The sequence below is a fragment of the Elephantulus edwardii genome, unplaced genomic scaffold (assembly GCF_000299155.1).
Source record: "Elephantulus edwardii isolate Elephantulus edwardi_28Jun2011 unplaced genomic scaffold, EleEdw1.0 scaffold00049, whole genome shotgun sequence".
In the NCBI taxonomy this organism is placed as follows: Eukaryota; Metazoa; Chordata; class Mammalia; order Macroscelidea; family Macroscelididae; genus Elephantulus; species Elephantulus edwardii.
The window spans coordinates 1661954-1676074 of NW_006399799.1; the positions used below are offsets into that span (position 1 = coordinate 1661954).

Consider the following 14121-nt stretch of genomic DNA (forward strand, 5'->3'; position numbering starts at 1 on the left):
GACTTTCCCTTCACACTTTATCTTCAGTTCAAAATACAATACAAACAAAACATCTTTAATCATGCCCAGGAAATAAACATCAAGTTAACAACTTGAAAACCTGTGGTAAGAGGTCCTCCTGATGTAATCTCCATCCTTTCTCATTGACTAGGGTTGCTAGGAGTCAACTCAATGATCCCTAACAACACCATCATCAAATGGTTTGATTAAAATGTAAATCTTTCTTTGTAAAATGCTCCTCAGAAGAAATCTATTTCCCATGTTTCTAGCCCTTTGAGACTCGAGGTACCATAACCAAACCACTTCAAAATGCTAGATTAAACAAAACAAAACATAAAAGCCAACAACAAAGGAGCATTTCTACAAGGTATTAGACATCAGTAAGGACTACTCAGATTCCCAAACACAGTGAATATCAGAACTCTGAGAGTGAGTCAGAGCATAAAGTGGAATTTGTGGTTGAGGTAATTTTAAAAACTGGGGACACAGATACTGGGACTTTAGATTCCAATGAAGACGGGTCAGTAGACAGAGCTCCATGCTCACGGATGTGGGGCCCCTCCTGCATAAAGCTGGGTTAATGAAGGGCTGAAGCAGGGGGAGTTAGCATTAGCCCACTTTCCTTTTTTCTGCTTCTACCATCCTGTGGGGCTGGGCTGTGTGGAGACCAAATGTGAATCTCAGACCTTTTCCACTCAGTGTAAAGAGAACAGAAAATTTCCCTCAGGCTCCATCACTCTAAGTTATCCTCAGGAGTCAGTGTCTTAGTAAATATAAACAGACATTGGCTTTATTAAACAATTCCAATAATGCCTTGTAAGAAAAATCAAGGTAAAATAAAAATAAGAAGCTATAGAGAACTCTACTGACTTAGTGGTAAGGGATTATGCTGCCAATCCAATGCACCACAGTTCAAATCCACCAGATGCTCCACAGGAGAAAGATGGGCAATTTCTTGCCATGGAATTTATTCCTTCTGGAAACCTGCTGGAAGATTCTGACTCAATGGCACATGACGACAGCATAGGGAATGAGTTGATGTTTCAACATTTATAATGCTTGGATAGTTTAAAATTTTCATTGTAGAAATTTAGTCTGGGGAGATCATGGCTGTTGGTACCTCCAGGTATCAGGCAGAAGCAAATGCAATCCATCTCTGGAAGGACTTCTTTCCCAGGTCTCAGAGAACTCCTACAAAGTTCATCATTATAATCACATTATTCAAAGGCCAACAAAAGAAGTAAACACAATTTGGGGAGCAAGAAGTGAGAAATAAGAGAAAACAGGATCAAGTTAACAAAGAGATGGTAGCATAAGTAAAAACAATATAAATAGCTCTAGTGAATGTATATGAATGAAAGAAGGATCTAAGCACATGAGTATGGAGCAAGACATAAGAACACTTTTTTAATTACACAGAATTTCATATAGTAGGAAAATAAAATATTTGACATTAAAAAGCATTAATTGAATAAGCTTAAAACAGCTGGACAGAAAAAATGAATATAAAGAAAGTATGATGGAGGTTAACAGAGAAATAAATATAGACTAAGAAAGATAAGTGTGTCTTCTTAGACTTTAAGAAATAAAACAGAAAATCTCACAGCTGAAAAAATAATGACAAAAGATTTTCTTGAATTGATAAAAGGCACAATTCATAAACTCAAGAAACATAGTGAACCTCAAATGGGATAAATCCAGAAATACACATAGAGAATAAAACAGAAAAACACCAAAGAAAAGGAAAAGACAAAAACACATCTAGAAGTGTCATACAAAGGAAAGGAAATAAGCTAAGGCTAATGGAAACTAGAGAAGAGCAAAATAGTGTCTCCCTGTGCACATATCTGGTAGCCTCATGAATTGAGTATGGCACTGTCTACCTCAAAGGTAGGTGGTTCAATGCACCATATATTCCTCAGAAGATGGGTAGTCTCTTACTGTGTGGTTCAAGTCCTCTAAAAGCCTGCTGGAGAATCAGCTATAATTGGTTCTAACCCGACAGCAGTGAGAGTTGAACTCAGAGAGATCAACCAAGAATTGAACATTCAGAGAAAACCAGTGCATTTTCAATAATAAGAGATAAATAAAGAAGACATTTTAACAGAAACAAGTCTCTGGACTGAAGAAATGTGATTCCAGAAGGGACTGATATTCAAGAAGGAATGGGGAACAAAGGAGTGGTCAGTATTTGTGTCTCAATGAACATGAGCTTTATTAAACAAAAACAATAATACCTTGTGAAAAAAAAAGGCAAGGTAAAATGGAAGTATATGACAGCACAGTGTATGAGTTGGGAGGATAAAATTAAAGGTATAGTATTATAAGACTGCTGAATTTTCAGGAGAAATAAAATTATTGTATGTTAGATATAATTAAGAATACCTATTCATGTTTCTAGGATATTTTAGGTAACAGTTAAAGACTAAAAAATGATATGTGTATTTTACATGGCCAATCTTTCCAGTTAAAAGGTAGGCTGTAATACGGAATTTTTTTTAAAAAGCACAACAAAACCCAAAACAACCCTCCAGAGAAACTCCGCTACATACAAAACTTATATTTATAACTGTATCATCTCTATCTATCATCTATCTATCTATCTATCTATCTATCTATCTATCATTTATCAATCTCTCTATCTCTCCCTCTACCTACCTATCTAACTCTCTCTATATACTTATCTCTATCTCTCTATCTTTATCTCTTAAAAAAAAACACAAGATGAAACATAAGGAAACGGAGAAGTTGAATGTATCAGAGTAGAAAAAGACCAAGAGAAAGTTGATGTAATATCTGTGGGTGGTGGAGGTGAAGCTTTAAGTATTTTTCTTTCTTTCTTTTTTTTTTTAAACAAAACAACACAAAAACAACCACTGGCGATAAAGGAACTTTTATAAAAAAGATTCAATATTCAACCCACATGGTCTAAGAGCACAATCACCAAATATATAAAACAAAAATTGACAGAACTTAAGCGATAACAGGCAACTCCACCATCAGAGTGGAGTATTTTAATATTTTTCTTTCTTTAGTTTATTGACCAAGAAAATGGGAGATTTAAATCAATGGGGGTATAAAGGATAGAAACACAATTAACAAGCTTTATTCCATTGACATTTTGGAACAGTATAACCTGTAAAATACAGAGTTTTTCTTTTCAAACAGTCACAGGATATGCATGAAAAAAAAATGACCATTTCAAGTCCATAAGGCGTATGTCAGCAAGCTTCAAATGATTTAAACACAGATTATGATCTCTGACCACAAACTTCAGAATCAGTAACAAAAAACTAGAAAATCCTTTGTTTGGCAAATAAGAAATAATTCTAAACCACCCATGGTCGAAAGATGAAAGAAAAGAAAAAAAAAAAAAGAAAGAAAGATGAAAGAATAATGGAAAATGGGCAGTATTTTGAGCTGGTAGGGAATTGCGCTGTTAACCTAAAGGCCATGCCTCCCTGGGGGCGGGAATTCACCAGTGGCTCTGAGGGAGAATGATGAGCAGTCTCGCCCCTTGAGATTTACAGCCTCCAAAAGCCCTCTGGAGGCGCAGCTATGAGTTGGTCCTGACTCTACGAGAGAGAGAGATGCTTTAAGGAGTCCTGATGTATAACACGTTGGACTGATAATCAAAGTTGCCCCATGGAAGAAAGACTGGGAATCTCCTCCTGCAGAGATTTATAGCTTCAGAGACCCAAGGAGTTTCTTAATTCCTCCATGAGTTGGAATCAATTTGATAGCAATGAATGAGAAAACTGTAACAGAACCATAACAACTTGTGAGAAAATAGTCAAAGTAGTCCTTGTTGGATTTGTACCACTGAGTCAGTAAATCACACAGGAGGAGATTACTCATCTTTCTTCCGAAGAAAAGCTGGTGGATTTGAACAGCCTGCCTTTAACTCCTTACCGCTAAGTCAACAGAGCTTCCTAAGTCCACAGAGAAGAATTCATAGCCTTAGATGCTTTAGTTAAGACTGAATAATAATGACTAAGTATCAGAATAAGATATTAGAACAGAACATATCAATAATAGGAGAAAAGAAATAATAAAGATGAGAACAGAAACTGATGAAATTGAAGATACACTAAAAGGCGTACTGTTGTGGTGTGCCAGTGAGCTGGAACCAAGTCAGAGCTGACTGTCCAGTGGTTTTCAGAGGCTGTAAACTGCACAGAAGGAAACCGCTCATCTTCCCTCAGAGCAGCTGGTGGATTCAAACCACATCCCTGCGGACTGGCAGCCGAGCTCTTTATCCACTAGGCCACCAGAGTTCAGTAACAGGAGTATGAGCAAACTCCAAAAGCTATTTCTTTGTAAATAACAACAAAAGGTGAAATTTCTTGCAATACTGATTTTTTATAAAAAATAAATACCAACTTAGAAATTAATTACAGACTAGAAATACATCAACATATGAGAGAATAACAACAATAAGCAATAGTATGGACAACTTAACAGAAAATAAATTTAAAAACTTAGTGAAGGAGACTTAAGTTAAAAAAGATAAGCTAAGTATTTCTTCATTCATTAAAGTATTAAATTTATAGTTAAGTCTTTTAGCAAAGAAAAGAGCAGGTCCAGATCGTTTTAATGGAAAGTTCCACCCAATTTTCATGGAGTAAGTCTACTCTAATTGTCCACAAGTAACTCCACAGGACGGAAAAGTTACCTAAATAATTTTACAAGTTTAGCAATATCCAGACCGAAAAAAAAAAAAAATCAGGCAAATGCAGTAAGAAAATAAAGAGATCATAGGCCAATCACTCATAAAATAGATATAAATTACTAAACAAATATTAGCAAATCATATAGAAACATGCATAGAAATTATAATACCAAGTGACCAAGTTGGATTTTTTCAATGCAGTATTAGTTTAACATTAGAAAAAAAAAGTCAATGTAATCCACCAGTTTAAGAGACTCTATCAATAGAAAATGTTTAATAAAATTCAATATCCATTCATGAAGAAAGATCTCAGGAAGCTTTTCTGAACTTAAAAAGGGACAAATAAGAATTTAAAAAGAAACCACTAACTTTTATACTTAATAATGAAACAATAAAAAACATTCCATTTTACAGCAAACGACGGCAAGATTCAACATTACAGGCAGTTCCTGGGTTATAAAAGTAGATCAATTCCTAAGTGTGTATTTAAGTCAAATGTGTAGGTACCTACAGTTCTTATTTAGCCTTTCTTCAAGTGCACGAAAGGCTTGAAGCCTTTTCAATTATTTAAAAACTGCACATGCAGCAAGTGAAGGTGATTGTGATGAAGAATTTGTTGTGAGTAGTGGTTGGTTCAATAGTTTCAAAGGGAGGGAAATTTACATGAAATTGTCAGTAAGCCAGACATTTATAACCTGGGTAGTCAGTAAATGAAATGTTCTACCCAGAACACTAAGGTAAGAAAAAGAACAAAAAAGGTATAAGGCTTGGAAATGAAAAAGAAAACTCACAATTTTTTATTTTCCAGAGCATGATTGCCTACATAGGAAACCCCAAAGAATTCACAGGTAAAGCATTTAAAAGAGTTGTTCCATGTAAAAAGCAAAGTATCAAAATCAGTTGCATTTTTTTCTAGACACCAGCAAGGAAAAGGTAGAAAATGCCATTTTAAAACATGTAAGTCATAAAAGCAACCCACAGCTGTTGATTCTAATAGTAAAAAGTATAAAATATCTAGGAGCTCTGTAATGGGGGGAAAAAACACCAAAAAACCACTAACAACCCTATTCAATTTTATTGAAAGGCACAAAATAGCCCTAAACAAGCAGAGATATACCATATTTACGGATTAGAAGGCCCAAAGGTCTGACGATATTAGTCCTTCCACAACTGACATATATAGTTTTATATAATTGCAATAAAAATACTAACAGCTTATCTTGTGAGTCTTGACAAGAGACCAAACAGTATGTCACAGAATAAAGAGGAAATGGAAAGGACGCAGTAAACACAAAACAAAAACCGTAACAGTTCAGCACTGTGCTCCACAACAGACAAGCACATCTGGGAGACACAATTTTGCATGATGTGGATCAAGAACATATACAACATGAGCACATTTACATCAAGTTCAAATGTAGCATACTAAACAATGCACTTTTAGGGACAATCATGAAAGAGCTAATTATCATTAAGAAGAGTCAAGAAATTATAAACATAAGCTTGAGGTAAATGGTTACCTCTGAGGTACTGGGAGTGGAATGGAACCAGTGAGACAAATAGGTCACAAAAAGGACTGTGCTGGCCACTGATGCTTGTTTTATTGATATCCTTTGTATATTTCATAAACATGCTTTTTATCTACTGGCTATGTAGTTTCAAAATCACATTTTAAAAGAATTAGCTGAAGAGGCTCTACCACAAGGGAGTTCTAAGGGTTTCACGTCACTTGTAGACCAACCGCCCCCAGAGCCCCTCCCGCTCCCAAGAGCCTCACCTTGGCTGGGTTGAGTGCTGTGATGACCCACACACAGTGTGCGTTGTTGTCATACTGAATGGGGAAATTGGGGGAGGTGATGATGCCCACTGGGCCTCGAAGGTGGGCATCACACATCCGGGCTGCAAAGAGACAGAAGAGAAGCCTTAAATCTATGCCAAGTTCATCTTCCCTCCCCACCTCCCACCTCATCCTTTAAGAAACACGTCTGTGCACCCCACACAGAACCTTCTGCTTCCTGTGTCCTTCCCCACAGTTCCCAGCTGCCCCCGAAGAGAAGTCAGAGGGCCTGGAGCATGGGGCAGAGGCAGACCCACATGCCCTGTCCTTTGTCTTGTGGGCAGTGATGAACCACAGGCAGCCTGAGCAACATGACCCCTGCCCCTACTGTTCACTGAGAGGGTGTGGCTAGCAGTATCCCGTTGACCTACAACTTGGGGGGGGGAACACAGCAGGAGCCTCAGGCACCTGGGGGGGCCTGGTAAGCTATAACCACCTAGCTGTATTCGTTTATGAATCCCGTACTTATAGTCCATTCTCAAGAAATAGTAAATCTTAGTCCTTCTGGACCCAAGTGAGCTCTAGTGGTCTAGTGGTAAGGCACTGCTCTGCCAGCCTGAAGGCATGTGGTTCAAATCTGCTGCTACACGGGAGTCAGATGGGCAATCTCCTCCCATGCAGCCAACAGCTTCTGAACACCCATCGGAGCGTCAGCTGTGACTTGGTTCCAGCTTGACAGCACCCAAGAGCAACAGCTCCACTCTAAAATCTGCTTAGTCAGGTCTCCGAACCCTCTTCTGGTTTTGCAAGCCCCTAATTCCACCTTTTGTAAGTTTTAGGCCTCCTGAAATAGAATCTCAGGATATCCATGAAGTCTCAGAAAGTCTGTGTCAAAGGACCCTTGCCAAGGCTCCCAGCTCAGGCCACTGCAAGGCACCCAGTGATCTGAGTGCCCATCAAGTACTCCCCAACTCCTTCCCAACACTCAGTTCATGCCTGAAACAGGCTTCTGATAGCAAGCATAAAGATTCATGGTGAATTAGAAGAAGTGCTCTCCTCAAGTAGATATAAAGTGTTATCAATCACAGCTTAATCTAATTAAGCTCTTTAAAATAGCTTCTAAACTAATTAGATTAAGTAGTGATTGATAACAGTTAAGGTACTACATTGTAGATCGTACCTAGGTGTCTGCTTTCTTTAAAAAACATGCTCCTTTGGTTCTGGTCACTTCATTCTTCAACGTTAGCGTGTAGCTATTTTAATAAATAGTTCTCTGAGCCTGTTCTATTGCTGCCCACATGGCAATGTATCCTAATTGTAGGCAAAATGTCTAACAGTAAAGAAAGAGTGAGGCAACTTTACAAGCCTAAGTATATAAAATGAGAGTGGTGTCAAACTTGGTTTCCTCTGATTGGCAAAATATCCTAGGGCTCCTCTCCCTCTGCGAACAGAGTCCTGATAAACTCTTCCCAGGAAACCCTTCCTCGAATGATCTAGGAAGCCAGTTCCATGGCCTTCCTATGATCTCACTGCAGGCACGCCAACATTCTAAATACTATTGAGAGACTATAATGGGACAGGCAGAGCACAACTCTTAGGAGTGAAAAGTTGTATTAAGCCAGAGCAAATGCCAGAGTTCTTTACAAGGGACAATTGGGCCACTATTTCTGTTCTCTGCATTCTCACAGGCTTCCTTCCTTCATTCAGTACGGCCTTGCACCCAAGGATCTGCTTCTCCCTTGACCTGAGGTCAAGTTTCAGTTGAGTCAAGATGGAACAAATCCCTCCTTCACTCCCCTCAATTGTTCCTTTATTCTGTGATAAGAAACTTAAAAATTAGCGATTGCATTTGAAATACCTGGGCTTTGAGGCAGTAGGGCTGGTGAGGAGAATGTGTTGTTATTAGGTGCCACTGGGTTGACGATGACCCATACATAATGATCTTATGAGCAACAGATCTGAACCTTGTATTATCCAGTGCCATCCTCACAATTTCTGATATGCTTGAGCCTGTTGCTACAGTAGCTGTGCCAACCCATCTAATTGAAGGTTGCTCTCTCTTTTGCTAACCCTCAAAATATGGCACCCCAAAATATGTGTCAACTTAGCTGGATCATGATTCTCAATGTTATGTAATCTCCATCTTTATAATTTGATGTAATCATCTACTGTGTTGTAAATCCTGATCTCTATGATGCTATGAAGTGTCTGTGGCAGACACGCTTATGAAGCAGGATGCAATCTACAGGATTAGGGTGAAAGTGGAGTCAATCTCTTCTGAACAACAAGCAGACTGGGTGACTTTCAGGACTAGCAAGAAAGTGGGAACTTCCTTAAGGGCTAGAATTGGAGTGGAGCTTGGGACCTCCTTAATACAGGGAAGGACAATATATGTGGGTATTGAAAGGAGAAGGCCTTCCTCCAGAGCCTACAGAGGGAGAAAGCTATCCTCCAGACCTAGCAAACTCAAGTCCAGCCTCCTAAATGGTGAGAGAATAAATTTCTGCTTATGAAAGTCTCCCACTGTGGCAGTCCTGTTAAAGTAGCCCAGGAAAGGGAAGACAGACTCTTTAGGTTTAAGCTACTTCCTTGTGTTAAGTGTCTGAATAAGTTATGAACCATCTCTGCTCCTCCTCTTCCTCTGTGAAAGGAGGCTGACAATATCTACTCAATTGAATTAGGGTGAGGTTGAAATTATATAAAATAAATGATGGATATGAAACCTCAGCTCAAAGCCTGGGTCATATACAGCCTTTGGTGAAGAAGAGCCTTATCTCAGGTTCAACTAATTTCACTAAGCTCAGGACATTTTTGTAAATTCTTTTTAAAGATTTTGAAAAATTTTGTTACAAAGATTGCCCCTTCCCCTTCCTAACCACTTCCTCAGACTGACAACATTACTGAACAAATTAGAATAAGATGATCAAAACCAAATGCATGATCTCATCCCACCTTTGCAAAGAGGGCCTGTGACTTCAGAAGCCCTAGCCACGCTGGAATCTTGTCAATCTCCACCTGGACCACCTTGCACCCCCTCCTAGAAAGTCAGTTTATGCTGCCCTAAGCCCTCACCTTTACACTCAATTTATCCTGTGCTCGGTTCCAAGAATTAGGTGGTATTTGTAGTCTGTTGAAACATGCTCAAGGTAATTAGAGAGAGAACAGGTCAAAAAGGCATTTACCATTTTAAGGGTTTAGAGAGGTTTAATTAAAATATCATAATCTGCAGGTAGTCCGCATGGAGCACCTTCATTTGGATTCAGAATGGAACATCAGCTAATTTTCCCTTCTGCTTTCTAGTCAAGGTCTGGGGGTGGTATGTAAACAGACAGACCTTCCCTGGAGCAATTGAATGCCGAGGTCTCACCAACAGCTGGATAGGGAACGCATCACTTTAGCCCACATGGATTAGCAAATAGGTTGGTTCTCGGCAACATCTGGATAAACAAATGAGTGCATCTCTACGCTTCTGTAGTTGCCTTTCCCCACCAGCTGCTTTTTTTCTGTAGCCTTCAGGGCAGACTCCTCTGGGACTTTCCATATCTGACCGTCACAGCCACTGCCATTTTCCTCTGCACTCTCTCACTATCCCATATGAAGGTAGAAAGTGTCCCAGGAGACCTTAGGGGAAAAGGACCTGGACCTATAGATGGTTTAGACATCAAAACAACAAACTAGCACCAAAGAGAACTGACTGCTCAAGATGCAAGTGTCCCTGGTCTTCGCTCTTTTCCCCAAATTTGATTCCCACACTCTTCCGTACTGCCTTCCCTTGGCCTCTCCAATAAGTGATGTGTCTTGTCTCCCTATCTGCCACACAATCTTCTGGAGCTATCTCTCCGTCATCAATTCTAAGGCAAACACACCCCAGAATGTCTGCAACATCTTGTAGGACTTCTGCTCCAACTCCTGTTTACTTTACGCCCATCTTCTCTTCGGATTGCAGCCGTGCAGCCCTCTCCGTGATGCTATCTCCCGCCATTATTTCTTCCCCCACAAGTTTATTGAACTCGAAGAGGAATTCTCCGATTGCATCAAGGCCTCCACTCCCTTGACACCAACATTTCTCTCTACCCAGTAGCCCTTTCATCTTCTGTTCTGTCCTTATCCAACTTAGATCTCAAGGTTCAATATTATGTTACTTGTATTTTATTAATATCATCCTCTTTTATGCAATTATTCATACAAATTGTTTCATTAATGCACATTTCGTTTTATACAGTAACATCTGTACATTGTTTTATATAATTACTATTAATCTGTTGCTTTTATCTCCCTGTCTCCTTAAGTCCCCATAGCACCTTACCTATTTCTTCACCTCCAATCCCCCAGTAATCTCTGCTGTCCTAGTGATCGCCTTTTCCTTCCAGCTTCCACCTCCCTTCTCCCCTTGTAAAAAGTTTTTTATATATGTTATATGTATACGTATGAAAAGATCAAAGTTTTGCATTCAAGACTTTCATTCATAGGGTCGCTGTGGGTCGTCTACAACTTTATGTCACTAACAGCAACTATATAACTATCTATCTATCTGCATACACACAGACATCTATTTATACTGTATATTTATATATATATATGATTTGCATGTGAGATTTATATGTGATATAGATGTACGTGTGTGTGTGTGTATATACATATATCATGCACTCATGCACACAAACACACACACATGATATATCCTATTTGCTAATTGCAACAACCATATTGTCTTTATCTCAGTTCTTCCCGGGTTGACCCTCCCTTGTCTTGGCTCTTGTATTGTTCTTTGTCTACCCATTCCATTTCCATTCTTCCTCACCTCCCCACCCTTCAGTCACCCTCTTATTTTCACAGGAGCAATCTTATGCAGTATTTGTCCTTTTGTGACTGAGTCATTTTACTCAATGTAATGCTCTCTAAACTCTCCCATGTTTTGTCATATATTTTGCTCTTTTGAAATCTCCAAAGTCCTTGCTCTTTCCCCTTTAATCAGTAGCATGAAAAAAATCGATTACGAGTGAACTCCACCATCTACATTCTGCATACCTGTCCCACACAGGTGAGCTTTGTTGGAATAGGAAGAATAATGCTACTGAGGATATATGCTCTAGAAAGATCTTAGATATTGACTATTGCGTTTTAGTAAGTTCACCATTCTACTTTGCTCAAAGACTCTCCGACCCTGTGGACCTCTCACCTCTCCAGTAGCCTTCTTAATTCTCCGTGACTTTTCTGTACAAAAGAAGAATAGTCCCTTTTCCTTTGGCAGGTCTGACCCCTTTGAGATTCAAAGTCCTTGCCCTCTTGCTATCCACAAATCAATCATGTCCACAGTCACAACCAGAGTCTTGATATCCTGAGAACCAGAACATCCTAAGATCTAAAAGATTTTAGGCTCAACCATCCAATTTTTACACCAACCCTCCAGCTCCTAGTGAAGCAACTGCCATATCGATGCACCTGTGATTATACACAGAAAGCTCCTTCACTCCCTTGGCTCCTACCTCCTCCTGACTCTTGTTTCACTACCCACTCTGGACCACTCATTAATATCTCCAGCCCTCAGCCATTTTAATGTCTGCCTGGATTAAAACCTGCTGCTGGTCAACCACATTATTCTCTTTGTATCTCATTTGGGTGCCACACTCACAGTTGTCATAATAAGCAAATCTTCAGACCAAGGCAGTCTTCATCTGTATTTTCCCTGTCTCTCCACCAATTACTTGACAACATCAGTCCTTTACTACTTGAGCCATGTAATCCCAATGTCTACTCTTCAGAGTATCCCATCTTATTAAAGCTTCTCTGTGAAACTGGTATTCACTCATGTCCATGGCCCCACTTAATATTCCCTTTGTCTCTGACTTTTCCTTCTCATCTGTTAACTCTTTGGAAGTATGTATTTAAATCTAGGGGGAAAAATATGGACTTTGCATATTTCCTGTGATTTTCCCACAAGTTTAAAATAATATAAAGAATAAAAAGCTGTCATGCTTGGAAGGGTGGAGGGATAGCACAGGAGAGGAAGACCCGGATGAGATGGATTGATACAGTAACTAGGGCAATGCAGGTAGGTGTGTCAGAATCAGTGAGACTGGCTCAGGGCAGGGCAGGGTTCAGAGCTGTTGTACATAGGGTCGCTATGGGTCGCAGGCAACTCGATGGCACATAACAGCAACAACCTCAAAGCAGAAAAAGAGAAGAGTTGTTTTCTTCACAATTTGTTCAATATATTGACTAGAAGGGTAGAGTCTTTGAAGCCAGAGTTTGAATCCCAGCTCAACTGACTAACTCTGTGCCCTTGGACAAAAGGCTGACCACTCTAAGCTTCAACTAAACATAAAATACGGTTGATGCTGCCTTTCTCTCAAAAAAAGAACAATAACAACGATAAATTCCCAGTGCTGTGTTTTACACAGTATAAAAAGCTTAGCAAATGGGAGCTTTATCATTTGCACATATAGGTAAGGGTCATAGAGATATTTGCATGGTTGCAGAAAAATAGAGAAAAAGAGAGGGATTAAAACAGAACTCTGCAAAATAGGTGTTTTAGGGGTAGGCCTGAAAGGTGACATTCTTGTTACTGAGTCAGTTCTTCCTCTTGGTGGCTTCAAGTGTGTCAGAATAGATCTGCCCTTCATAAGGTTTATGATGACAGTGATCTCTTGGGAGGAGAGCACCAAGTCTCTCTTCCGAGGCACTTCTTAGTGTATTCAAACCACCAGCCATTCAATTAACAGCTGGGCATGTAAGTGTTTAGACCCTGAAGGAAGACAACACCTGTAATTGTCATATAGTTACTACGGCATGTCGTTAAGTCTGGTTTGTGTAATATTTCCTGTGGTACATTTCCATTTTACAGCTAAGGAAGAAGATCTAGAGCTTTTTGGTGATTTTTTCTGTGCCACGTTTTGGTACGTCCAAAAGTTGGAACGTGAGCTTGGGGGTCTGATTTGCATGTCTGGTGTTCTAGCCACCAAAAAAAAAAAAGATTTTGTTCTAAGAATCAGAGAAAACAAAATATACCCAACAATAGTGCTTTAACTACAAAGGAAAAAAATAGTTTGTGGTTTATTGTTAGTTGTCTTTGAGTTAATAATCTACTTTTGTGAATCACCAACTTTAAGTACTTGTTTAAGTTGCTCAACTTTAAGTACCCAGCTGGGGCTGTATACTCAGTCCCTATCCTCAGTCAATACGAACTTTTGATGACAAAACCCCAGCTCTCCTAGTTCCTTTAGTCCTCTCCACTACACAAGTGGTTTACAAGCAGTGTTCCTCAGAGTCCCAGGAATCCCTCAGAGTTGGTGTGAGGGGGGCTGAGAGCAGTGAGGAGGGCACAACTCCAAATTCCCTAACCAGACTTCAGCCAGGGAAGCTCCACCGAGATCTTGTTTTGTTGGGGTTTTGTTTATTCTTTCCCTAATATCTTCTTTACTGGGCTTTGCAACAACTTATTTTTAAATATTAGACTCTGTGTGTGAACTTAACAGTCCACAAGTCCTATATTGTACCACCTTGCCTTTCTCTATTAGGAGACTCAGTGTCACACTGGGTGGGTTAAGTGTTGGGCTTCTTATGAAAAGATGGCAGCTTGAACCCTAAATGCATCCTGTGGGAGAAAGATGAGACATAAAGGCTTCCGTAAAGGTTTACAGCCTTGGATACCCAATGTTATTGCTATTGTTGT

At 39.5% G+C, this 14121-nt stretch overlaps 1 protein-coding gene across 1 annotated transcript in view; it reads right to left on the reverse strand.

Annotated features, from left to right (window-relative positions):
• The window catches only part of CSMD2 (CUB and Sushi multiple domains 2), a 972861-nt gene that overhangs the window by 389636 nt on the left and 569104 nt on the right, over positions 1–14121 (reverse strand). The window contains 1 exon segment of the mRNA XM_006886423.1: positions 6450–6571. Within this exon segment, the coding sequence (XP_006886485.1) occupies positions 6450–6571 (122 nt within the window).